This window comes from Drosophila ficusphila, unplaced genomic scaffold, assembly GCF_018152265.1.
Source record: "Drosophila ficusphila isolate 14025-0441.05 unplaced genomic scaffold, ASM1815226v1 contig_414, whole genome shotgun sequence".
Lineage (NCBI taxonomy): Eukaryota > Metazoa > Arthropoda > Insecta > Diptera > Drosophilidae > Drosophila > Drosophila ficusphila.
The window spans coordinates 12366544-12391452 of NW_025064328.1; the positions used below are offsets into that span (position 1 = coordinate 12366544).

The window sequence follows — 24909 nt, forward strand, 5'->3', positions numbered from 1 at the left end:
TTAGGACAAAGCCGCAGACACAAACACTGTGAAGAGGGCCGGGAAAAGTTTGAGCTTAGATTTTAATTTTTGCCAGCGATAAAACAGAAGCCAATGGGGCAATTTGCGCCAACTAGGCGTATGCGTAATACGCGCCCACAAATTCCGGTTCCGATCTCTGCCCCCTTGCGTATGCAATGAATATTTTCAGCCAGCTAATTATGCAAATGATGAAGAGGAGAGGGTGTGGAGTCCCCAATAAACAGATTCAATTTGGATCCTTGCAATGGTATAATTGCTGCCATCCGTAGAACTCCAACTCCGTCTCCGCAGAATGTTTGCCAGTAAAGCAATTTGATTCGGACCATCTCAGTCCGACTCGAAGATTATTCCTGGCTTTGTCCGCAACACTTCAATTAGCTCGATGCTGCAGCAGCTGGCGCAGCTCTTTATCTTCCACCGCAGCCACAAATCAATAATTCACCGAAATGCAACTTGCCGTTTGGGTTTTCCCCCGTTTTCTCAGCTCAATGACTGCAGTGTGTGCGTTGCGGGGAAAACCACATGGGGAAAATAGGGGGTAACTAACTTGGAACTCTCTTGTTTTTACAGCCGATAGCACAAGTATCGAGCGAGCATAATGTTTGTTGCAGCAGCAGACGTTGCACTTTGGTTTGGGTTTACTGGTAAAGTTTGCTTTTAAATTTTAAATGCTCTTTGCAAATGCATAGTGTCATGAAAAAGTTCTTTAATCAAATTCTGCTGGAAAAACGATTTAAGTGCTGCAAGTTTACGAGTTTAAATGTCGAATAGTTCAAATTTGATAATATAAGTAAAATTGGAAAAAGAGTTTAGTTAAAATTGAAAGTTTTCAACATTAACGTACTTAATGGGAAAACTTGTTTAATGTGTTTTTTTACATTTCAATCAAAGTGCCAAAATAATGCTGCACATTGATAACTTTTATATACGATATTTCGGTTGCAAAAGTCGAAGTGTTTTTGCAGAATTGCCACTGAAAACCGCTTTGCATACCAACTGGAAACCTTTTGGACTTGTTTTTTGCGAAAGTTGCAAACACAGTTGTTATTCTGTTATTACGACTGCTATTATTATTATTGCTGCATAAGCACTGCTCGTGCAACGGCGTTGAATTCACTCGCTTGCTGCATGCCGCAAATAGCTTTCCTGCCCCGTTCGGAGCTGGCACTACTGGCCGTACTTCATTGTTTCGACAGTTCTGGGCGTTTATGCCAAAAATGTTTTGGCTCTCAGCCATGCTCTGATTACCAAGTGTTTGCCAGGGTGTGTGTGCTGTTGGGTGTGCATATGTGTGTGTGAGAGTGTTCTGCAAGTCAAATTAAGCTAAAACCGCTTCAAGTTGCAATTTCCGACACAGCATCTTGGCTCGAGGATATGAGCGTTTCGTGCAACAACAGATCCTGCAACTATAATTAAAACTTTCGCCAGACAAACAGACGGCCGCAAATGGAGAGTTAGTGCACCAAAAAAAATCATGTAGCTATAAAAAACTCGATTATAATCATTCTACATCGCAATAAATTCATGCACTAATTTTTTTTTTTTTTTTTTTTATTTTTTAATAAATTTCAATTTTGTTAGTTTTACATTATTAAGCTTATATTTTTATAATAATTGTCAGTCTTAATTTTTTTTTGGGAGTAAACAAATAGTTTATTAATCTTTAAGTTTATTTTTTGCTCACCACAAATTGTTTTGTAGGGAAATTATCATAAAATATATAAGTTAAGTAATAACTTTTTTAAAACCAAATTAAATTTTCTCACTGTGTAGAGATGAACTCTTGAATCGCCCCTTTTTAAAGTGGAGAATAACCATTCCCCCCTCCAGCCCCTCGAAATTCCCTTTGCCCCACGAAAGCCTTCACCTAAGTGAATTTCATGCATTAATCGCATTTAGGGCCTGTAAGCCGCTTGTGGAAATGTTAATTGATCGAAATGCACATCCAACACTTGGGGCCCTGACCTTGCTGACCCTTTTTTGGCGGAGTCAACAATGGCGGGAAAGGGAGAGAAGTGGAAAGAAGGAGTGAGGGAGTGAGGGGAGGGGGGCTGGAGTCCACTCCTGACCGAGCCGAAAGTTAAATTAATTTCTGTCGACAGAACATCGCGAGAGTGGTGCAAAAACTTTCAAATGAATTACACATTCTAAGCACGCGGCTTTTGTGGGGGCAAGTATTTGCTTAGCACTGTTGTTGTTGCTTCGCATAATTGTATTTGCTTTGGGCCACCATTTTGTTGCTGTCTCTGTTCCTCTACCTTCTTTCCCCTTTTCCCCATTTATATACAAATATTTTTGTGTGTGTGTGTGTGTGTGTTGGGTGAAAAGTTTATTTTCGAGTTTTTCTTCTCTCGTTTTTTGTTGTTTTTCCTTGTTTGGTTTGTTTTTTAACTGTTAAATTGTTAAAAAATTACAAATAAATTGAATGAACATCGTCGCTGGCTGTGGCAAAAAGGACAACAGCAACAGCAACAACAAACCAAAACAAAAACAAGGACAACACTGTTTTCGGGGGAGAAGGACAACAATTACATTGTATTGACTTTTCAATTTCATTTTGCGGCAACTTTTTAAAGTGGTCGATTGAAGGACGAAGAAGCAAAAAAAAAGGGGGAAAACGGACAGGAGAAAGCCAAGTGGATCGTCTCCCTGGGAAATTGGTCTAAAAAAATTTTATTTTGGTCGCATGTTTGCTTTGACTTCGAGCTCTTGGTGTTGTTGCAGCCCAGTGCTTCCGTCATTATGCCATTAAGCCCTAAAACGAAACCTATTTGGGTCACATGGACATGGAGCACTCCGAGTGCTGAGCCTGTGCATTAATGGCCTGCAGGACGAACAGGACGCAGGAGCGACAGAGGCGCCAGGACAAAGCGCAAAAAAAGCTTAACGAACGTATAATAAGGGCAAGAGCCTGAGCAAAGAAATGCCGGCACTCGAGGCACAGAGTCCTGCCGAGCTATTCTGCTCACAAAGGATATCAAATTTAAGTGCACACACATCGCAGGGTGGCTCCGAATGTTATCAATCAATGGTAGCTCCTTGTCCAATACTATATGTTTTCCGATGTTTCAATTTCCCCGCTCCTTCCCTTTCCCAAAGTTCTGCCCTCTTATATCCCAGTCATCCAGTATGTCTGACCTAATCGCATTGAATTTAATGTCAAGCAATTTCTGCTCCAGCCATTGACTCTGCTGGCATATTGGCTTGTAAAGAAATTTCTTCTCGAAAAGGATCATCAAAATACTTTGAACTTTTTATTGTTCAATTCGCAGACAGATAATAACATAAAAGTTCGACTTCATTTTGTAATTTTCATTTCATAATTTTCTCCGTCGAAAACTTTCACTTGACTTTTGGGGGCAGTTAAGTAAGAGCCGGCAGTTCATTTGGCTGCCAGCTCAATTGTGGCCATAACCGTTGGCCGGAAAACGTGAAAATCATATCACACGTGGTCAGTTAGCATTTTGCAGCAGCTTCCGAGGACTTTTTCACGCTCCTCCTTTTGCCGGCCACAAATTCGACTGATTGGCAGCCGAAATGCGATTGGGCTGCAGTTCTGGCCAAGAGCTTCTCCTTTCGGCTTTCGGACCGCATTCAGCTTTAAGGCAGTACGTGATCAAACTGCTCACGATTCGGCATTGCCTTCACCCACTTGGTTTTTGTTATTCGCCTGGCTTCTAAATTGCGCTTATCGCATTGTAAAAAGTCAAATTTTGCCGCAGACCAACAAACCCCGAAAAGCGAAAAATCCGAAAATTCGGGCCATAGCGAAAATGAGGGAAGGCAAAGCGAGGGCCAAGTATGAAATTGTAATCCGCTTAGTTGGCCAGCAAAATGTCTCGTGTCGTGCTCCTCGCTGCCAGCTGGCAAAACTTAATTTGCTGCAGCGGGTCCGTGGGTAATTACCACATAAATTCGGCAGCAAATTGCTCCTTTAAAAAAACGTTGGCCACAGCCTTAAGCAGTGGGTGTTCGTATATATTCGCTATGGTATTTATACACTAAAAAAAACAATTGGTTTTTAATTAAAATAAATCATTTTTAAGTGCTTTTGAATATTAAAACATTATTGAAACTAAAGAAAACGGTTGATTATGAATAATGGTTAATTATTATTATTAAAATAATTGTATAAAAATTTGATGACATTCTATTAATAAAATAAAACATATTTATTATATTTTAATTAGGAGAAGTCTGGACGAATCAATGCGATGGAAATAATTTTTTAATTAATGTTGGCAACATTATGTATTAATTAATAAGAATAAAAAAAAAAAAACCGCTTTTCCTTTTTTTCCCATTTCAGGCAATTATTTGATTAAACGAGCAAAAAATGTGTTTAAACACGTTTTTATGTATTCGCGTAGTCAATTATTTTGCTCATTTCATGAAATTGCCATCGCATAAACACCGTATACGTTGCCCTTAAAAACATGTAATGCTCAATTCCATATGAATGACAAAGATTAAGCGTGGCAATATGTTTTTCCCTGTGCAGTGATACCAGCTAAAAGCATATTTGGCGCAAAGGTCAGACATTAAAGAGATTTTGGCTTGGCTCCTTGCAACGCTCGTCGTCCCTAATTCAGATTTTCGCCCCGACTCCTGTCTCCTGTCTCCGTTGCCATTGCCATTGCCGTTGCCATTTGCCTGTTTCAGTTTCTGTTTCTGTCTGCGGTCACTGGCGCTGTTAATCCCCTTGCAAGTTAATCCGGCCAACTGGCCCACATAGCGACACACGACTGCCAAGTTGGGACAGACCGAGCTGACCGAATTATCATCGCTGCCGCTGCTGCTGCGGAGTTGGCAAAAACATGAGTAGAACTGCCGCAGGCTTAGCCAACTCGCTCGAGGGAAAGCGGAGAGGGGGAGGGGGAAGGAGAGTGGGAGGGGGAAGTTGCGGTTGGAAAATAATAGGTTTATGGTCGGCGAAACGGCAGAGGGCAAGTGATTGATATGCCCGACATGTCGTCGCATGATCTCTGTCCCTGCAACTCGCCTCGAACTCTCGCTTCGACCTCCGCCCTCTCGACCAGAATCCAGAATCAAATTCATGGCCTTAAGTGCTTAATGTTTGATGTCTGCCACTCTGCGAATGTGTCTGTGTTCTCGTGTGTTTACTTCTATGTATGTCTGTGCGGCTGCGGTCACTCCAACACTTTCATTTGCATTAAAAAGGTCAGATAGCTGAATTTCGGCTTGCTTTCTATTCAAGTTTACACATTGGTGTAAATACGACACAAAACACCATGAATGAATAACAAAAAGATCCTTTTTTTGTGATAAATAAAAGTCCTAAAGTTTTACACAAGGTTCCATTTGACATGTGAACACCGGTGCGTATTAGTTATGCTTCACAGGGCTTAACGTTTGCTTTCATGGATAGTCTACATCAATTGTTTGCGAGAAACTGAGCGTATGAGTGATGTGGTTTTGAGGAGAAATATGCATACGCACTGTTGCCTTTGGTCAAGTATTTAGTTTGTAATATTTAACCAAAGTTCTAAAAGTAATAAAAGTAAATTGTGAGTTTTGCAAAATATTGATATTTAAAAAATAAAAATTAATGTGTGGTATTAAAGCTAAATATGAATAAATAAATGTGAAGTGCCACTAAAATTTGTATATTTTTTTCTTTTAATAATTTCATTCCCTCAAAAACAAATAAAAAAATGTTTGATCTGGAAATAGGAAAAATATATTTCCTTAAAAAAGAGAATTCGGCTTTTTCTTGTTACAATATTTATTAATACTACAAATAATAAACAGATAGTTCACAAAGTAGATACATTTAATCATTTAAGCTTGAACTTTTCCCCAAGTACAAGTACTTGGGCACTCAGCTTAAGTCGCACACGCTCCCAGCTGCAGATCATTTGCATATCTCCTTATCTGACCATTTCTAATGCCCTTTGTCTGCGTCATGCCCACTCAAAGGACTTGAGGATAAAGAGTTGGTAAAAGGGAAGGAAAAGAGGGGGAATAAGGGGGAGGCCAGGAGAAGAGCTCAATGGCCCTGCAAATGTGCAAAGGGCGAAGCGCTTTACTAGTTTTTTTTTTTTGCTCTGCTCCTTTTAATGCGGCACTTTAGTTGATAAGTCAACCATTTCGGATGAGGGAGTGCCAGTGGAAATGGTAGATAGAATCCACTAGCGGACTCGAGCGCCCTTTTGGCCGACACCTGGCTGGATGCCAACTAATGCCGCTCCAACTGGAAGCTGAAGCTGATGCTGGATCTGCTCCCCACCTGCATTTGTAATTGCATTACAGACTACAACATTGGCGCCGACCTTTAAGCCCACTCTCGTCCTCTTCGTCCTTCCTCCACCTCCGTCTTTCGTCCTTCATCATTTCTCCTTCTGCTGCCTTCTCGCTCCTTCGCATTCGCATTCGCAATTCTCGTCCCGTTCAAAGCAAATCCCCTTTTGTGAAAGCGCTTGTGTGCCAACTTTAAGTGGCCCTTTGTGTTGCACGCAGCGAGTCTCCGATGCTAAAGTTGTCCCAAGCACTTCGCGGCAACAATGTGGACAACTCAACGTGGCGTATACGCAACGTGGCTTCCATGCCATAGCATCGCGAATGGCAATTAAAACGGCAAGCCCTGCAACACTGTGTGCGGCATCGTGAAGTGCCGGCAACTATTTTTGCATTCCCTGTGTTGCCGAAAATTTGAGACACACTCTGCTCTCCTCTGCTGCCGGTTGAATAGTTCATGGATATGGTAATCTACGACTATACCCCTTTCCGTTTGCCCATCGTGACTTACTCCTGCCACTTTGGTTCTCGGCTATATCGAGTAATTGGTAAGCTAATACGCTTATTGTAATCGAAACTTTCCCATCCTCTGACAAATTGCTTTTATAATTGAAATACTCAAATTACATACGGCCAGCAACTACAACTCAGACGGGCGATGAAGTTGATGCAGAGCGATAAAAGGTAACAGGTAATCAAAATGACAGAAGAGATAAGAATTTAAATTTCTAATGGGAATTCAATCTTTTCTTGAGCTGAACTTGTAGTGCAAACACATAAATTCCTTCCTTTATTGCACATAAATTTCTCTAAACATAAAATCAATAAAAGTGTGCAACGATAACTGTTCCATCTCCAGGTAAATATTTTCTATTAAATTCCCATCCAAGTATTTGCTCAGTGCACGGCATTGTGCTGAAGTTAAATCGCTTGGCCAGCAGAAAATTCCTGGCTGCCAAAGACGCCTTAGAAGACAACGAAGAAGTTGCAGGCAGGACAGCAGCCAAAGGATTAGCATCGGTGGAGGTGGAGGTGGAAGAGGAGGCCACTGGAGAAGGACGCATAAATTCTAATTAAAATTTGTGTGCCAGGTGGTAAATAAAACTAATTATACATGCGCAATTTTCCCGGGTGCAAGTGCGAAGGGGCGAGGGGAGACTTGAAAATTGTCGTAGCCTCTCACTCGCCCACTGGAAAAGTGAACTCTGTTGGCAAATGGAAAAAGTTTTGCTGCTCCTGCGACTCAACTATGTCTGGCAGTGAAGTCTTTTTCGGGTTTGAGCTTGGGCTGTGCTAAAAGCAAAAATCCAACGGAATAAAATGGAAAGAAAAACGAAGCGGGAAACTTTTGCGAAAACTTGCATTGGGCAAAAAGGGCGGCAGATTGGGTGGCGGGATTGGGTGGCAAATCAATGATGCAGCTGCCATAAGACCCTCTAAGCTCAATTATTGCAGGACACAAAACAAGAAAACCAAGAGGCAAAACGACAAAATACAAAAGACAAAGGAGGAAACTGCCGGAGGGACAAAGAGCCACTGTTGATAGCTTTATCCATTTGGCTTTTTCCAGTTAAACGTGACTCGAACAAAGACATTCATCGGCAAAAAATCAAAAATACCCACACACACACTGCCAACCAGATGGAGTTCAATACGAAAAACGTTTTATCCGGCCATCTATCTAATAGATATATAAACGCTGTTCGGTTCCATTGATCGATATTCCCACAAAAGTAGGCAAATTCAATTTTCTAAGCTTTTAAGAGTTGCGCATATCGATTTAAGCGTGGCTTGTGTTTGCCAATGGCATATATAGCTAAAATTTATGCCGTAGATTTATTCACTTGTTTCCTATTTTATGCCGAATTTTTGGTGTAAGTCAAATTTAATTTACTGATGCCAGGCACCGAAACTTTGATCAAAGCCGTGTTCAAAATTGCCTTTGTCACACACAAAATGTGTATGTATGTATATATGTACATTCGAGGGGTGGTAAGGGCAATGTACTAAAAATTGTCGAAAGCATTCGGGGCTGGGAAAAAATATGGCAAAAGTTGCAAACAACTTTTTTGGCCATGTTTCGTACGCTTCGGTTTTTGACTCACTCCCTCGATATCAGCATACTATGTACTCCACTTTTTCACTCTCCACGAAAGCGTTAAAGCGTGGCAAGACATTAAAGCCAAGTCACTGCCATAGAAATGGCGATAAATGTCGATTACACTTCTGGCCAATAAACAAGGCGAACTTCCGCTAAATGCTGCACAAGTCCCATTAAATGCAATACTACGTACGATATCGTTTCGTATCGTATCGTATGTGGGCCAAAGTTTCATTGCTGACAAATTGAAGGCAGTTTGCTAATGTCGTGGGAAATACAATGCGACAACCAAACAGAACCGACCGAAATAAATCTACGCTCCGTTCTGTGCTCTGAGTTCTGAGTTCTGTGTCCGTAACGAGCCAAAGTGGCCCAAATGCGGATTTATGCCCCGCTCAATGATAAATTGAATTTCACTCAAAATTAACTGTAAGCCGGGCCAACGAACGTGCGCTGAGCCAGGAGAACAAAAAAAAAAAAACAAAGACGCTCGCCACGCCACACATATGCGGCCTATAAAATGTGACAAGAAAACTAACGAAGGACTCGCCTCGGAGCTCCTCTCTTCTCGCTCCTCGTGTGGCTTTGGCTAAAACAACACACTCACACACTCACACTTTTACAATGGCACAAAACTGGCGACCGCACCGCAGCCTCCGAATGAAATTAGGCCAGAAAACCCAGGCAGGCAGGCAGAAGGCAGGCAGGCAGCCACTTGGCTTGACAATTGCCTAAGCATATTTGTCATTTGATTGATTTATTCCGCAGAGCCAACAACAGCTGCCATTAGGTTGGCCAAGATTGTTTGTTATTTGTTTGCCTTTGCCTTTCCATCGGCGTTGCCATTGCTTCTCGCAAGGACCTTCTGCTAAGGCGCTTTTGTCAAATCAAATCTTCATCGCTTTCATTAGACCCCAGATTTCCATAATTTAGCAGGGCCCAAGCACTAAATCTACATTTGTTTCTAAACGCGTTGGTGGATCGTCACTCGGAAGCTTGTTCACGCTTTCCAGTTGGGATCTAAGAAGATCCCAAAAAGCCCATACATATAAACACTAATCCTAACTAATTCGCTAAAACATGGACTTGTTTCTAAAATTCTAAAAACAACTATTACTAACAGTAAGAGAAACGCAATTAAGGAGCCAAATAAATAAAACAAAACAAATTGATTTATGTCAACTAAAATCACGAACGAGTTAGTTTTCTACGTGGTTTGCATTTATGTGGACAAAATATTTAATAGTCTTTAAAAAGCCAACAAGTGCACTAAGCATCAAAAAAAGAGGAAAGCATTAACAGCATTATTGCTGTTCCAATTTTTTCTAATATGACAAGACAAAAAAATCACTATTTAAAGTGTAAAAAAATGTGTATATTTTTTTATAATTCCAAGCGGTTTTGAGCTACCAACTACTACTGATTGGTAGTTATATAACCCCTTTATATTTTATTTATTTATATTTATTTATTAATAACAACATAAAAAATTGTATAGCCATGAAATATCAAAAAGCTAAAGAAAAAGGTAGATTTCTAACGTCTAGCTATTTAGAAATTACTTTTATGTGCTTTTATTCTTTAAAAAAATTGAATTCAAGGGGAAATCCCGGTAGTTTTATTTTCCTTCTAATTATCTTTTTAACTCTCACAACCAATTTTTTATTCCATTTCCTATGTAGATCTTCGAATTGAGAAATTAACTCTACTTTTAAATCAGGGTTTTATTTGATAATTTCCTAAAATTTCCGTTTTTAATTAACTGATATTTTTATAGACTCAATTTAGCCACTTTCTAATGATTTTCCTATAAGCACTTCTTTGGCAAAACAGAAAGTTTCCACATATGTGTTATATATTGGTTAAGCGTTATTCTCAGCTAAATTCCTCATTTCATATCCCCAAGTGTAAATGAGGTGAGTCGAACACTTCTACCGGCATGCAGGTCGGGTTCATTGGGGTTTTGGTTTTTCACACAGGTCACAGAAGTGTTGCAGGTGGTGGTGGTGGTTGGTTGGTTGGTTGGTTGGTGGTGGTAGTGGTGGGTCTACATTTTGGTGACTTTACTTAACTGCAGTTCGGGTGCTTCTGCCTTTAGAGGTCGGAGCCGGGAGCTTGGAGCTCTTGGCTTGTGACTTGTAGGTATAATCTTGTGCCTCAGAGTTTACTCACCTGTTGAGTAGCGCGGCAGAGGCGCATCGCCGCCGGTGGCGAGGCAACCGCCATAGGAGAAGTGGTGACTGCTGGATCCGGTGCCGGATACCACGGCTATTTCGTCCAGCTCATGGCCGGGCGATGTGCCGGCGGATACCAGCCGGGTGGATGAGGTCGCCGAGTTGCCCTGCGAATTCTTGCGTCCACGTAGCGAGAGCACCAGCCTTTTGGCTGTGGACATGCCCCCGATTGTCGTCGCTTGGCCGCCAAATCCCGCTTCCCCCTTCTGCTGCTGCTTCTTCTGCTGCTTCTGCTGCTGCTGCTGCTGCTTCTGTTGCTGCCACTTTTACTCCTGCAACGGGAGACAGACAGACAGAAAAGAAACTGGTAAATGGAAATGCGAAACTTTTTCAATATTCCCATGGCGCTCTCGGGCGCCTCTGTTGCTGCTGCCTTCGCTATTTATTTCGTTAATAATTTAGAACAGAGCTTCAAAAGATATGATAATTTCTGCGCAGCAAGACAGAGGATACCGCCATCCATTCGAAGAGGGAAGAAAGAAGGCTTGGCTTGGCTCGTCTTGGCTTGGAATTTTCATTTTCATTTTCATTTTCATGCTTTGCCAGCTCAAGACAACGACGCAGACGAGGAGCTTCTTAAATTATGCAAATGCTTGCAATCAAGGCTAAAGAAATGCCACAGAACAACACACAAAAAAGCAGGACGGACGAAAAGAAACATGGCGCAAAATGATTGCGACATGGAAAATATGAATGAAGATATAATATTAGCATATGAAGGGGCTAGAGTAATGACGCTGCGATTAATGGCTTAAACTTGAGACTAAAACCCCTTGAAAAGAGCGTTTAGTATCGATTTTATCGTCAATCAAATTCGTCGCCATAAAGTAGAATAAAGAATAGAGTGCTATGAATTGCCAAAATAAAATCTTTCTTTTAAAAACAAATGACAAACACAATGACTAATCAAATACTGTTTAAAAAAGAATATAATGGTACATATAAGCTAAGCATTGTATATTTTTCTGAGCACAGTTTTTAACTATTTAACTACCATAAATATTATTTCAAATATTTCCTGCCTTTAAGCGTTATTAAATTTTAAATTACCATCTTTAATTTCAGTATGTTTTAGTTGAATGAAAACCAAATATTTTGTTTCATTTAAGAGTGCTATTTTTGCAAAATCCGCTTAAAAGTAAACTAATAAGACCTGATTAAATATGTCAGAGCAAACAGCCGACTGAAAGCACTCATTTCTCTATGACATTTTGGTTTTTTTCGGGATTTAAACCTAAAGCCGCTTTGACAGAAAAACAGGCGAAAAGCAAATGATAGACATGAACACAAACCCCAATGCATACACACAGAAAACCAAAAAAAAAAAAAAAAAAAAAAGGAGACCCTTCCTCCGCCTTTTCCTTATCATTTTAATATTTAATAAGCAGTGCGTAGAAGGGAAGTGCGAGAAACCCGAATGAAATGGGGGAAACTCAACTCAACAGCGGTTCTAAATATTCAGTTGAGTGTAAACTTGATAAGTTGCCGCTCCGGCAAATGTACGGCATATGTTGACTTCGTGGGGGAATGGATGTTACCCCACCCACGGAGTGGGTAATGCATATTATTCTCTTCCGATATTTACATATTATGCCACTTTAAATGCCCGCGCCGGCTTTAAACTCTTTTCGTAAATGCCTTTTGACTGGGCGTATACGTAATACCCAACGCACACTTTGGGAAAAAAATAACACTGTTACACACATTGAACTTTTCTTTTGGCTACGTGACGAATAACAAATTTGTGGGATTTTGCAGCATTTTGATTGAATGCTGTCGTCGCTGCGGGAAAACTCCGAGGAAATTCGGATGGCGGGGGAAAAGGCGAACGAGATCCAAATACAAATATGATTTATGAGCCGCAGTCTGCAAGCCAATCGCATGTGGAGGGGACTAACTGCAGATGTTGCACAAACACAAACGATAAAAATCGGTTTCGGGGAGATGCTTAAGAACTTGTGCTTGACTTATTTCACATCCGGTTCCAATACTCCAATGCTTATGAATTCGGAAAGGCTATCAAAATGATTGGCAGAGTCTGGGGAACAGGTAAGAAAACAAACCTTTTTGCTTAAATTTGTTTAAGTACTTCTGTTGAAAAAGAGGAAACCTGCAAACTCTTATATATTTACACAAATCCATTATATCATCAAATCATTAATATAAATTTGCATTTTAAGATTAAAATTCTTGAAGTCTATCGCCTGTTCTTTATTCATGTTTTATTCCCATGATTGTGTCGTGCTACCAATACCAATAATAAATATGAATTTCCATTACAACACGACAATTGAAGATGCACGTCAGCTATTTTCTATTCCATCTCAATTCCCATGATTATGCAAAGGCGTCTAGAAATATTAGCACGAGCCAAACAAAATACTTATGAAAAATGTAGAGAAGTTTCCTGGCACCAATCCAGCGTTACCTTTTCCTTCAGGAAAAGCCCAAAAGGCAATCAAGTGTTGCCAAAACCTACGTAAACATGAAAATTGCCTGGGAAACCCCCCAAACTCGAAACTTTCAAATCCCAAAAAGGAGGGAGCATTTTATGACAGAAAAGGGGGTGGCGGGAAAAAGAGTGAATGCAAAAGGAAAACCCGATAGCTGGGCCAATTGTTTGCATTGTGCAAGTGTCAACAGCATTTGCAATTCCGTTGCAATTTTTAGCATCTTTTCGAGCTTTGCCTGCAAAGTAACCCGAAATGCGGAGTAAAAATTGCATTGATGTCCCCTTTGCCACCTTTCACGTGCCGCTTTCTCTTTTTCGTTTGCTGTGAAAATATGGTAATTCCCAGCTATCGAAGGTGGAAAACAATTTTTAGACTATTCTCGGTTCGCTTACTCCCGTTGGAATTTTCGGCCAATATTGTTACAACCGCATTTGGTATGCATATATGTAGACTTTATAAATATAATACGTTTGTGGGTAAATACAATTGAAAATGCATACATACTATATATAACTGCTCAAATACGAAACCAATTTTCGTGTCAAAATGCTTTTTGCCCGACCTGACAGCATTTAATGGCCTTTGGAGCTGCATCAGCAAGAAATAACGAGCTTTTGTTTTTAGCTAATTAATGCAATCCCCTTTGAAATAATCCCCCAAGTAGCAGAACCCACGGCTGCCACCCCGTTCATTTGTCCGGCTCGCATTGCAAAGGACAGACAACGGACAGCTTCCTGCATAAAAAATGGATCACCATCAATCTCGCGTTGGGCCAAAAACATTTCCAGGATAAAGTAGACGAGGAGCTGGCGAAAAAAAGGCTACTAATTAGAGCCAAGAATCGCGATTCTGGACGCAACGCAAAAAGGCAACTGCCCTGCAAAAAAGCCTTTACATGGAGAACGCCAAGCTGAATCCCAAAGTGATTATGCCCTTGGCAAGGGCACATTCCATCTGATTAAGCCAAGTGCGCATTTGTCACACGAATGTGACAGCATCGAGGATGAGGACGAGGACGAAGGGGGAAGTGGACGAGGAAGAGGAAGAGGAGGACCAGCAGGACGAAAAGGACGCTGCAGATGATTCGACGGAAACGCTGACAAGTTGCCATGGTCAAGTTGATGGAACGCGATCTCTCCGCACGAGGACACTGACCACAATTGACGCCCCTAATTGCACACTTCCATGCGAAAATCCAGATGGCGAGAAAACTTATTCACGAACAGGAAGCTCCGCTTTCACAGATGACCAAAGCGCTAATTAAATAACTAAGCCACTGAGGTGACAGAAATATGAATGCTGAATGCATGCAAATTAAACTTTATTCACTAATTTAGAATCATTGTATTCGATAAAGTTTAAAAAGCTGAACAAGCAAATATTGTAAAAATGTTGTAAAAATGCTAAAGGGTGAAAAAAAATAGAGATGCTCTAATCATATTTGGATTTTAAAATGCAATTGTTTTGTTTCTACTTTAAAAATTTGAACGAAATTCATATATGCTTCTCCGTTTTGTTGTTCATTTATCAAATACCTGTTCCAATAAGCAAAATAATCAGAGAACTTTACAAATTATCCCAAACCAAATCAAGTCAAGCGAGAACATGTTGTGTTACACAACATACGAGTATCAAAATTAACCCCCTGCCATGTATCGAGGTTAAATAAAGTTGAAAATCGCATTTAATGCATAAGTAAATAATGCTTGCCAATAATTCCCCATTTGCATTCGACTAAATTCCGTGCCGCCCCGTCTGTGCCATCGATATCCCAATGACCCCATCCCCATCTCCATGGAGCCCCCGTTTGTGCAATTATTTCAACCTCGACTCGTTGCCACATTTTCGATGCAAATGAATGCAGCTGCAGTCAATTCTCCTCCACCGAAAAGGTTCTGCAGCCAACCAGCCAACACCAGCTTCATTGGGTTGCTTCTTTTATTTTTTTATTTGCGTGTTATTATACCGCTTTAATCTTATATCAATTTTAATTTTTTTCCCATTGTCGTGTGCGTTTTATTGTTGCAATTATCGGCGAGCTCCCTTGCTGTCGCACGTTGTATAATTGAGCAATTTAATACGAAATTTAGTCGTTTTCAAATGCTTTTTGCTTGGGGCATAGTTTTGTATTTGGTTGGGCTTTCATGTATGACCGCTCAAATATTTAATTGTAGCAAAGCTTTCGGTATTTCGGTAATTCTATTACTTCAACATTTTGTTCGCCCCTTTTGCAAAACTTTTTAACCCTTTTGGCTTTGGGCTAAAATGCCACTAACAACATACAGGGATGGGATGGGATGGGGTTATATTCGTGGAGCCACGTTTTCTTTGTGGATGCAGTGGATCTTCCCCTGCATCTTTGTAACCGGGCAAACGTGGCGCACGAAGTGCAATTTATAACTGCATATACGTGAGCAGTAAGCCAGCGGCACCACCCATTCAGCCACCCTGCACCGCCAAACTTTCACAGCTACAATTTTATCTCGCAGAATATCTCCCAACTACTCACCGAACTTGGGTGCAATAAAATCCTAGAGGCGATACAATTTTTAAATTATTTTTAAATGGGGGAAAATGTGTAAAATAATTTTGGTAACATACAAATAAAATTTTAAAAGCAAATTTTCATTGCATGACGTATTATCGTAAAATCTTTATTACTGTAAAAAATAAATTAACTTATAAAACAATTATGGTGGAAAATATAAAAATAATAAATATCTTATTACATCTTAAAAACAGTTTTGCATTCCATTTTCTATTAAAGGTTTTTAGACTTTCGTACTTCCCCCACAAGAAACTGGTATCTTTCGCATCTCTGGCTGAAACCCTGTGGCATATAAACATTTTGTTAGCCGCGCTTTAGTTCGTCCCAACGCTGATGCCTCCGCCTTTGTGCAAGGTGCCCACATCCACATGTTGCCCCCCATTCCTTTCTTTATGCAACCCTTTGGACACCAGGACCCCAAACCAACACTGATGGCGCTACAGTTTTTGTGATTCGACAGAGCGCAAATAAACAAAGGGGTCGCGGCGCTTCGTGCGAAAAGCGGGAAAAAGGAAAAACTAAATGAAAATGAAAAACAACTTGGAGTAAAGAAAGGGAGCACAAATGCCTCGCTTGTGTGTGGCCCCACATTCAGTTGCAGCTATAGCCAAAGCCACTGCTTCAACGGCAGTTATAGTTTGCGCTGAAAAAAAAATTCGGTCGTGATTTAAGTTTACTCCTGAACATTTCGGCTAAAAGTTTTCAATAAAGTTGAACAGGAAACATAAAAGCGACGCAGTTACCCATATTAAGTGTCGTCGAATATAAGCACTGAAAGTTTTGATGTTCTGAATAAAGTATACAGTCCGTTTTTTAGCAATATTTCAATACCCTTCGCTTCACATATATTCCTGTATCTAAATACTTGAAGTTCTTATATTATGGTAAAGTAATTAAAGACATTATAAGTAGTTTATATTCCAATGAGAAATAAATTTATAGAGTGTTTAAATCTAATCTACCACTTATAACTTCTCCAAGGTGTTCATTTATTTTCTCAGTGCTGCAGCTGATGTAGCTTTGTTGCATCGGAGTCCTGCAACAAATTTGCTGGCACAGCAGGCGAAAATATGTGCCAGCACAGCAGCCACGAAGAAGTATAAAGCAGTTGCACGATAAGGTGGGGTTGCAATTGGGAAAGAAGAGCTTGTGGAGGGATATTTCACTTTATTGGCAAAGTCGAAGATGGAATGCGCTCATAGGGGCATTCGGGTTGCAGAAGGGGAAAATGGCAGGGACAAGTTATTGCCCAGCCGGTATTCAACATCGGGCTGTATCGTGGTTTATCACCAACGAAACACCGAATTTTCCTTGGCCAACTCCATCTGCGTCATGTACAGATGCGCTCAGAATTATAGCACTGAATATGCATTCCATTGGCATAGTTTAACAGGCCAATATATTAGATAATCACATTATTAATTATGCGTCTCTGGCATAAACATTGCTCTTCTAATACAAATCTACAATCAATAATTCAATGTATTAACCAAATTGAGTTACTAACCGCAAATTTCATATTTCTTGCAAAACCCAATTAATTTAGTAATGATAAGGAAAGAGACAGCTTTTGAATGGGGAAATGCAGTGTAACCAAAAGGATTTTAAATCCCAAATGCCATGGCTTTGACCACGGCTATGGCAATGGTGATTGCCATTACGAAAGTGCCATCCAGACACATTCATCAGCTGGCTGTGCACCTCGGCAATCGTCAATCTTTGGGGCGTCCTTCACTTCAGCCTTTGAGTGAGTGACGGGCCCTCATACCAATCCTTAGGCCCCTTGTGCTTGGCTTTAATTAAGCGTCCCATTTGCCCTGAAATTGCATCTGCAGCAGGTACACACAATTCGCTATGGAAATGTTTGCATTCCATGTATCCATCCACTCAGTCTAAGCCTTCGCGAAGCTCCCGAAAGCCCTCGCTTCGGGTTGAGGTCGAGTTTAAGGTGCTTTTGAGATGTCATAAACAGGAATCGCTTCTCGGACCGAAAATTGCCGGGCTTAATTGGATGCAAAATTAACAGTTAAGGCATTTAGCGTTTCCAGGAAGCTGGCTGTATATGTGGTTTAAACGACTGCCCCCCGTTGGCCAAAAGCCACAAGACAGACAGGCAAAAGGATTTATGCAGAGTCAAGCTAAATTGTTAAAGTTTATAACGGCCTGAGGAAAGTTTATGAAAATTTAATTTAAGCAAATGATCGAAATGTTTTATGTTGGAAAATACAAGTGAGAATTGAAAAACGGTTTATTGATCATCGACTATGAATTTAAATGGTAGCGCAACTTATACTTTGCGGGAACTTGTTTGTTAATGTTAAAAGATTAAACGTTGTTAAACCTTCAAAAAACCTTATATCTATAATAGTTATTTTAAGTCATTTCATTTAACATAAATTTCTACTAGTTTTCTATTTCCGCTCGTTTTCAGTATCATTCAAATCTTGTATCTTTACATTAACATTGTTCTTCAGCAAGGTATTAACTTGTAGCTTTTCCTAATAGAGTTGTGTATCAACAAGCTAAAGGAAAAGGAAGTCCGGTAAAGTGATTTTCACATAAATCTAACTCAGAACGGGCCTTAAAAATTCAATTAAGTTGCGTTGCAAGTGCGTCTCCATACATCTATCTCCATCTCTATCACTGAAACTAAACTCTAATCGGACGCTCTCTCTCGCTCCCGTTTCGTGCCTTTGGCGTTTTCTGTTTCCTGTCCCTATCGCTGTCCCTTTCTGCATGCCAAAACATGCGTGTCAAAACAATTGTCATTCATGTTGGCCCGGTTCTAGCTCGAAGTTCAAATCTCTCCACTGCTAAACCCCCCTTGCAATTACGGCCCACTGACATGTGTTAACAGTCGGTCCCACTCCAACCCAGAGAACCCCCCTCGTTTTGCCCGGGAACATCCAACCAGTTTCGTTCAACATTTCCGCCAGATATTTTTGCCCATTTCCTGCAGCCTTTCAGCTTGAAATCAATATGGGCAGAATGTGCGAGAGGTTAGTTCTGCCATCAACGCCTTGATTACTGCTGTCATATTATTTTCACACTTGAAATGCTGCTCCTCGACTTGGCTATGGCTATGGCTATGGCTCGTATGTCATCGCCGTATGAATCGATCTGGCATCGGCTCTTGGTCATTATCGGCACTGGCCATTATGTGACACTCGGCTGTCACTTTACATGCTGCGAGTCCTTGCGCGTTCCCTCTCTAATATCCCGATATCCTTTCAGCTTCAGCTCTGGGTCATTCCCTTTTAGCTTCTGTGTGATTTATGCTCACCAAAAGGATGTTCTTTACTCTTAAATCGCATAAAATCAATTAGATGCTAAGTGAAGAAAACAGTTTGGGTAGAATTATTTTAAACACTCAGGTGGCCTTGCTATTTAAAACAACTATCATACATTAGAAACACCATTTGTAATTTAGAACACAACAGACTAAAAATTCAAGAATGCAGTTAACCGAATGTTTGATTTTATTGATTGTTTTTTGCGGTGTTCTGGTAAGTTGAACAAGATACTTGGCTTAATAATAATGCAAAACAAAAACCAAACTAAAGAAGCCGATAGAAATAGCAGCCAGATCCGTACAAATCAAGCAGCAGAACGAGTCGGATGAGGTTGCTAACTCCCCGGTAATACATATAAAGCGTACAGCTCGAGAAATTCCCGAAATGCCAATGGATCTGCATGGGAAGCACATGCCTTGTGATATGGATTCTAGAGGCAGGATGAGCTATGTGTTCGCTTTTCCCAACCATTGCATTTGGGCTTACAACAATCGGTACGTCAGCGAAGGACACTTCCGCATCTACAAGACCTATCAGTTGGAAGGATTCTTCTTTGGCCAGTACTACGAGCGTCTAAAGCGTTACGAGTTCGAGCCACATACCTACGATTATAACATGTAACTTGAACATGGGTCAAAATTTTAAATTGGATAACGATTATTAAAGCATTGAATGTTTGAAGCAACTGTAACATAAAATTTCTATAATTTATTGGGCTGCTGCAGAAATACATTGCTTGAAACGAATAAATTTGATGTCCTACTATTTTAACTTATTATTAAGCAAGTACCAACTGGTTAAAAAATATATATTATTTATGGTTTGATCGATTGTTTAACTTTCTATCAGTTCCTTCCTAAAACTTTCTTTCTTTTCTAGTCAATTTAAATCGCTATCAAAATGAGGTGCCCGTTAACGAGTTTTCAAGATGCTTATCATTAACAAACTTTCCCATTTACAAGTCGATTTTCTAAGCACTTTTCCCCCACATTTTGACAGTGCCCGCAAAACTGAGCTCAATGCAAGCGGAAATTTGATATTTTTGAAAAGCATTTTCCCTGTTTGTCCTCGCAAAATGTGGTAAAATGTGCGTGGCAACTTCTGTTCAATTTCCCACGGCTTCAGCCAATCTGAGCAACTTTTCTGATTTATATATATATATATATATATATATATAGCCAAAGAATCCGCAGGAATCGCTCAAAATTTTTGTCATTATGGCCACATTTATCGTTTCTTCATTTTAATTGTGGCAGCGTTTATTTTCATTGATGGAACATAATCAATCAATTTCATTCATTTGGGTGAAAGCAAATAAGGTGCAACGCCTTAAGTGAATTGGATGGCGTGTGTTTGTTGGGTCTTCGATTTTTATCTGCCAAATTCCCGGCTCGGATAACATTTGTGTGTAATTTGTAATTTTGCGGATCATCAATCAGCTGTCGTCAGCTGTCGAGCTGCGATTTGGTTCTGCGGATAGGCAAAATTAGAAGAAAGGTGGGGTTCAGCTCCTGTTTTACGTTGATTTATCGATGACTTGCAAAACAAAAAGTTTTCGTTTTAATTACAGACTCGGCAGGAAGTGGTTTTTTCTTGCGCTTCGGATTGAGTTTTTCATTGCCTTTTCGTATAATTAATAATCACCGCAGCTTCGCATCACTTTGGGTAAATTTATTTTTTTATTACAGTAAAACGTGTGGGTAAAAAAAGTTTTAAATCATATTTAAGAATGATTTAGGCAAAGTAAAGTAATTTTTATTTTATTTATTTGTATCGAGAATTGATATATTGTTCGGTCAACCATGAAAAATGTGTGCCTTGTGGTAGAGAATTTCCATTTATTATATAATAAATTTCAAGTACAATATTCATCAATTTTGCAGTTTCAATATATTTTAATTTGAAGTTGCAAACCGACCTCAAGTTTAATTCCCCCTCGGGGAAAGGAGACAATAAACTGGGTTTTTTTCTTCAAATTTAAATTAAAAATCAAGTGCTGGCCAAACAAACAAACAAAACACAAAGATGATGAAAATTGTCGGTGGAGAATATGATGAATTCCTTGTGCAAATATTTTGTATCATTAAAATTTTAAAGAATTTCATTTCCCTAGCTCACGTCAAGAGTTTCTATGCGGAAAAGCTTTACTTCTCCTCTTTTGCTTTATGAGCACAACAGCATTTCGCCATGCTTTCCTTTCTACCGTAAAGCTTTATTTATTTATTTCCGGAAACGTGCCCTTGAGATTAAAGTATTTCCCCCACACCCATAACGCGCCCCAAAAAGTGTTCGACCATCTGTATGTATTCGGTGTATATGCAAACAGAGATACATATCTGTATGTGTGTGTGTGTGTGTGTCGGTGTGTTGTTCATTTGTTCATTAGGTTCCTTTGCGCCGTCCTTCCCAGATCCTTCTGCACATTTCTTGCGCGTGTCTGGGTGTTTGGTCAAAGTTGTTCAAAGTTTCCCCACCCCCTCCGCACCGCCTGGTCACGCCTCTCAAGAGTGTCCTAGGCGTCGGCGGTTAGCTTTGCTTCACCCGATACACTTAAGAAAAACTTTAATCCCCGAATGGGAAGTTAATGCTTGCGGACACCACAAGCCTGAATTTTCGTGTCCCCAAAGTCTGCTGAAAAATCATGTCTTAACCAAGTGTTGCAAAGTAAGCCTGCAGGATTTTTTTGCTGTGAGGTTATAAATTCTTTTTATGGTCTGTTGCATTTTTAAATATCATGTTTTATGCCTTACACAATATGGCTTGTTAATCTTTACAAAAAAAAAAAAACAATTATAATCTTGATGTTTCTACTTTTTAGTTCCCATATAAATACAATTTTTTTAAGACGACAAAAACAGTTTAAAAAAACCATTTAAAATTCATCACAAAACAAAAATCCTTCAGTTAAATTGACCATCATTTATCAACAGTGCTTACCCTAAATTCTTGTTATTATTCATTTTTTTAAGTGCAGCCTTTTGACCATTTGCGCGCCTCTAATGAAAACACAATAAAAATTTTGCGCTTTTCTGCCTTCCCAAGTGGCTGTGAAATTTTTGATGAGTTTGTCAGCTTGTGGGAATTGTGCCAATCGCTGTCGCTTCTGCTGTCGCCGGGCGAATACTTATTAAGTGAACTGTGCGCTCTTCACAATTTAGTTCAATGTAATTAAGCTCCTGCTCCTTCGGGGCGAAGGTCAAAGGCCATCCTCCTGTTAAAAATTTCCTATTGCTAGATAATTATTCGATGACTGCACAACACACTTAAGTCGATGACAATATTCCTGTAATTGAATTAGTCTCAAGTAAATTCGCCGCCTATCTGTTGGGAAAAAGTCAATAAACAACTTCATCTTACTCTAAAGTTTTCTCGCGGCGACAAAGTTTTCAACTTTCCTCTCTGTTGATGGCCAATTAGTTGGCTAAAATTGCAAAAGTCGTCTCAAGAATTTATGGCGGAGTTTGAATGGCAAGCGTCTTTCCTACTATAAAATCAATCACCAGGACTTTTCCCTAAATATATGTGTATGTGTTTCCACGTGAAATCCAGTTCCTCAATCCTTATTTTTTTTCCTCCGCTTTTGAAACTGACACGTTGCTGCTCTGAGGCGCAAATCTCATTTCCCTTGTGGTGGCACCAGCCACTGAAAAAATGTACGAGTATCATCCTGCCCCCCATTTCTCAGCCATTTTTTTTGTTTTCTGTTTTTTTTTTCGGGTAACCCAATTTGATGGCCAGTGCTCCGCTGGTTTGGCTCTCTGCTTACGTCACAGCTTCGCACCTCGCACAACTGGCTTTCTGTGTCACACACACTCGCCGACGAACACACACACACAAACAGCCGGGGTCAACATTTTAGTGGTAGTAAACATTCTGACGTCTTTGGAATTTTTTCAGCAATTTAAGATTTTAAAAGCCCAATCTATTACAAGTCTTAAGTACACTAAATGTTTAGATTTGTAATAATCATGAAAAAATACTATAATTTATCTTAATTAGAATTTTCAATAATTTTTTTTATTTATTTAGCTGAAGTTTTAATGTAAACCATAAACATAAACATTATTATTTCATGAATCGTTTTAAGTAATGAACTATTGTCTTAACCGTTGTTGTGCACACGCACAACCAAAACAGTTCTACATTATGGCCAAAAAGTGGACGAAACAAAACATTGGAATGAGAGGCATAAAAAATGGTAACAAAATTACATACATCAAAGGTGTTTTTTTCCTTTTTGAATACACATGTGTGGGTGTATGTGGGTGTGTGGGTGGGCGAGAAAGTGGGCGGGGCAGAGGCCGACGAGGGGGAGCGATGGTGGGCGAAGGGTTTCGGGGTTTTGGAGGCTGGGGGAGCATGTTGTTTAAGGGTTGCTGCGGGCCATGATGATGCTGGTGGCCCATTTCTGTTGTTGCTACGGCTGACCAATGGTCCATGTAATTTTTTGGCAAGCATCTCTTCGCATATCAGCGCACTTGTGAACCTTTTTTGGAGATGGGTTGTGCAATATGCGTCCCTCGCCCAGCGATTGCTTTTCCATGTTTTCCACCTTTCCCTCATGTGCTCGTATCTCATTCACATTTATGATGAGTGTGCGGGCCCCTTTCCCTTCGCTTTTCTGCCCTGTTATTTTTTTTTCTGCCCAAATAAACTTGGCAAATATGCGGCCTTAGTTTAAAGCCAGAGCACGCGCCGATTGACATCATTAAGCCCAGACCAACCGGGGCGGCAGCTAGTGGCTGGCACTAAATCATGATTCCGGCCATCAAAAAAGAATATGACAAAAAGTGAATGCACAACTAAATGAATGGCACACATGGGAAACAGCATACACAATGGCAAAGCGGAAAATGTAAAGAGTTTTGATTTATGCAAACAGTTCACACAGATAACAAAAAAGAGTTGCCCAGAAAATTACCCTGTTTAAATGGGAAATCCGCTGCTGGGATCTCTAAAATGCAAATGAGAATTAATCTCAATTTATTTTCGCTTGTGTAGAAGGTAAAGTTCAACTGAGCATAGGTAAGTGCTTAAATCAATTGTTCACGAACATATATAACTTTTGAAAGAGAAATCTATTTTGTACATATATTTTGATGCTCTTTTTTGGTTGGTAAAATTACAATAGATTCACAAAATGTTTTTTTCCAATATATATAGGGGAATGTTGTCAGGGTTGGGCCGTTGTCAGGGTCGGGCCATCTCAATATTTCGAGTATTCGTTCTAGAACAATCTGTTTGTGGGTGTCTAGAAACTTCTATCGGTCACTCGAAACTTTCCACGTGACTACTTATTTCGGGATTTCATTCTTCTACGCGTCGTTGCTCCGTGAAGAAAAAGTGCTCGAAAAAGTTTTTTTTACCTGGCCGAAAAAGGTGAATATCACAAGAAAACAACATGTCATCCGCAAGGTGAGCATAAAAATACGTTATATAGTTATTTTTTTACAAAATACTAAGATATAGTTTCATTGTGAGATATAGTTTGGCTATATCATACCATAATAGATTAATACCGCATGTCGTCAGGGTTGGGCCACTTGTGTAGTCAGGCTTGGGCCATCATAATTTTTACATTTTATTCGTGTATTTTCGATTTTTGTTTTAATATTTAAGTTTTTTGTAGCAAAAATATGCAAAATAAATTAAATAGATTTCCTTAAAAAAATATTTCGATGGATTGAAAGAAGATGAATCATTTTTATCTTTTTCTTTAGTGTTTCTCGCTACAAACGAAAAAACAACTCTGAATAATTTGATATTTACTGTAAAATCCCAAATAATTAAATTAATGAACAAAATAATATCAGATTTACCTGAATTCAATTTTATTCCACCAGGTTACGATATTGTCAACGATTTTCTGAAGGTGGCCCAACCCTGACGACATGGCCCAACGCTGACTACATTTTTTTTTTTTTTCAAACGCCTATAACTTTTTTTGTTTTTGTTTTTTTGTTCTCTATTTTTGGTGAACACTTGCTATTGCTTGTACCTT

General features: G+C 39.7%; 2 protein-coding genes across 3 annotated transcripts in view; one reads left to right on the forward strand and one right to left on the reverse strand.

Annotated features, from left to right (window-relative positions):
• The window catches only part of LOC108096747 (cyclic nucleotide-gated cation channel beta-1), a 69826-nt gene that overhangs the window by 34530 nt on the left and 10387 nt on the right, over positions 1-24909 (reverse strand). The window contains 1 exon segment of the mRNA XM_017198600.2: positions 10553-10886. Within this exon segment, the coding sequence (XP_017054089.2) occupies positions 10553-10775 (223 nt within the window). The 5' untranslated portion in view covers positions 10776-10886.
• LOC108096750 lies at positions 18987-19599 on the forward strand. Of its 2 annotated transcripts, none has more exons than XM_017198604.1 (2): positions 18987-19121; positions 19179-19599. In XM_017198604.1, the coding sequence occupies exons 1-2, from the start codon at positions 19071-19073 to the stop codon at positions 19527-19529; spliced, it is 402 nt and encodes a 133-aa protein (XP_017054093.1). In that variant the 5' UTR covers positions 18987-19070; the 3' UTR covers positions 19530-19599. The 2 variants fall into 2 exon arrangements, with proteins under 2 accessions (XP_017054093.1, XP_017054094.1); XM_017198605.1 differs by having other exon boundaries at positions 18988-19121; positions 19182-19599.

What these genes read in the sequence shown, in the direction of transcription:
- LOC108096750 (XM_017198604.1), top strand. Translation starts at nt 19,071, where the DNA reads ATGCAGTTAACCGAATGTTTGATTTTATTGATTGTTTTTTGCGGTGTT. An exon ending in TTGTTTTTTGCGGTGTTCTG is followed by an intron (nt 19,122 to 19,178) that starts GTAAGTTGAACA and finishes ACCAAACTAAAG; the next exon opens with AAGCCGATAGAAATAGCAGC.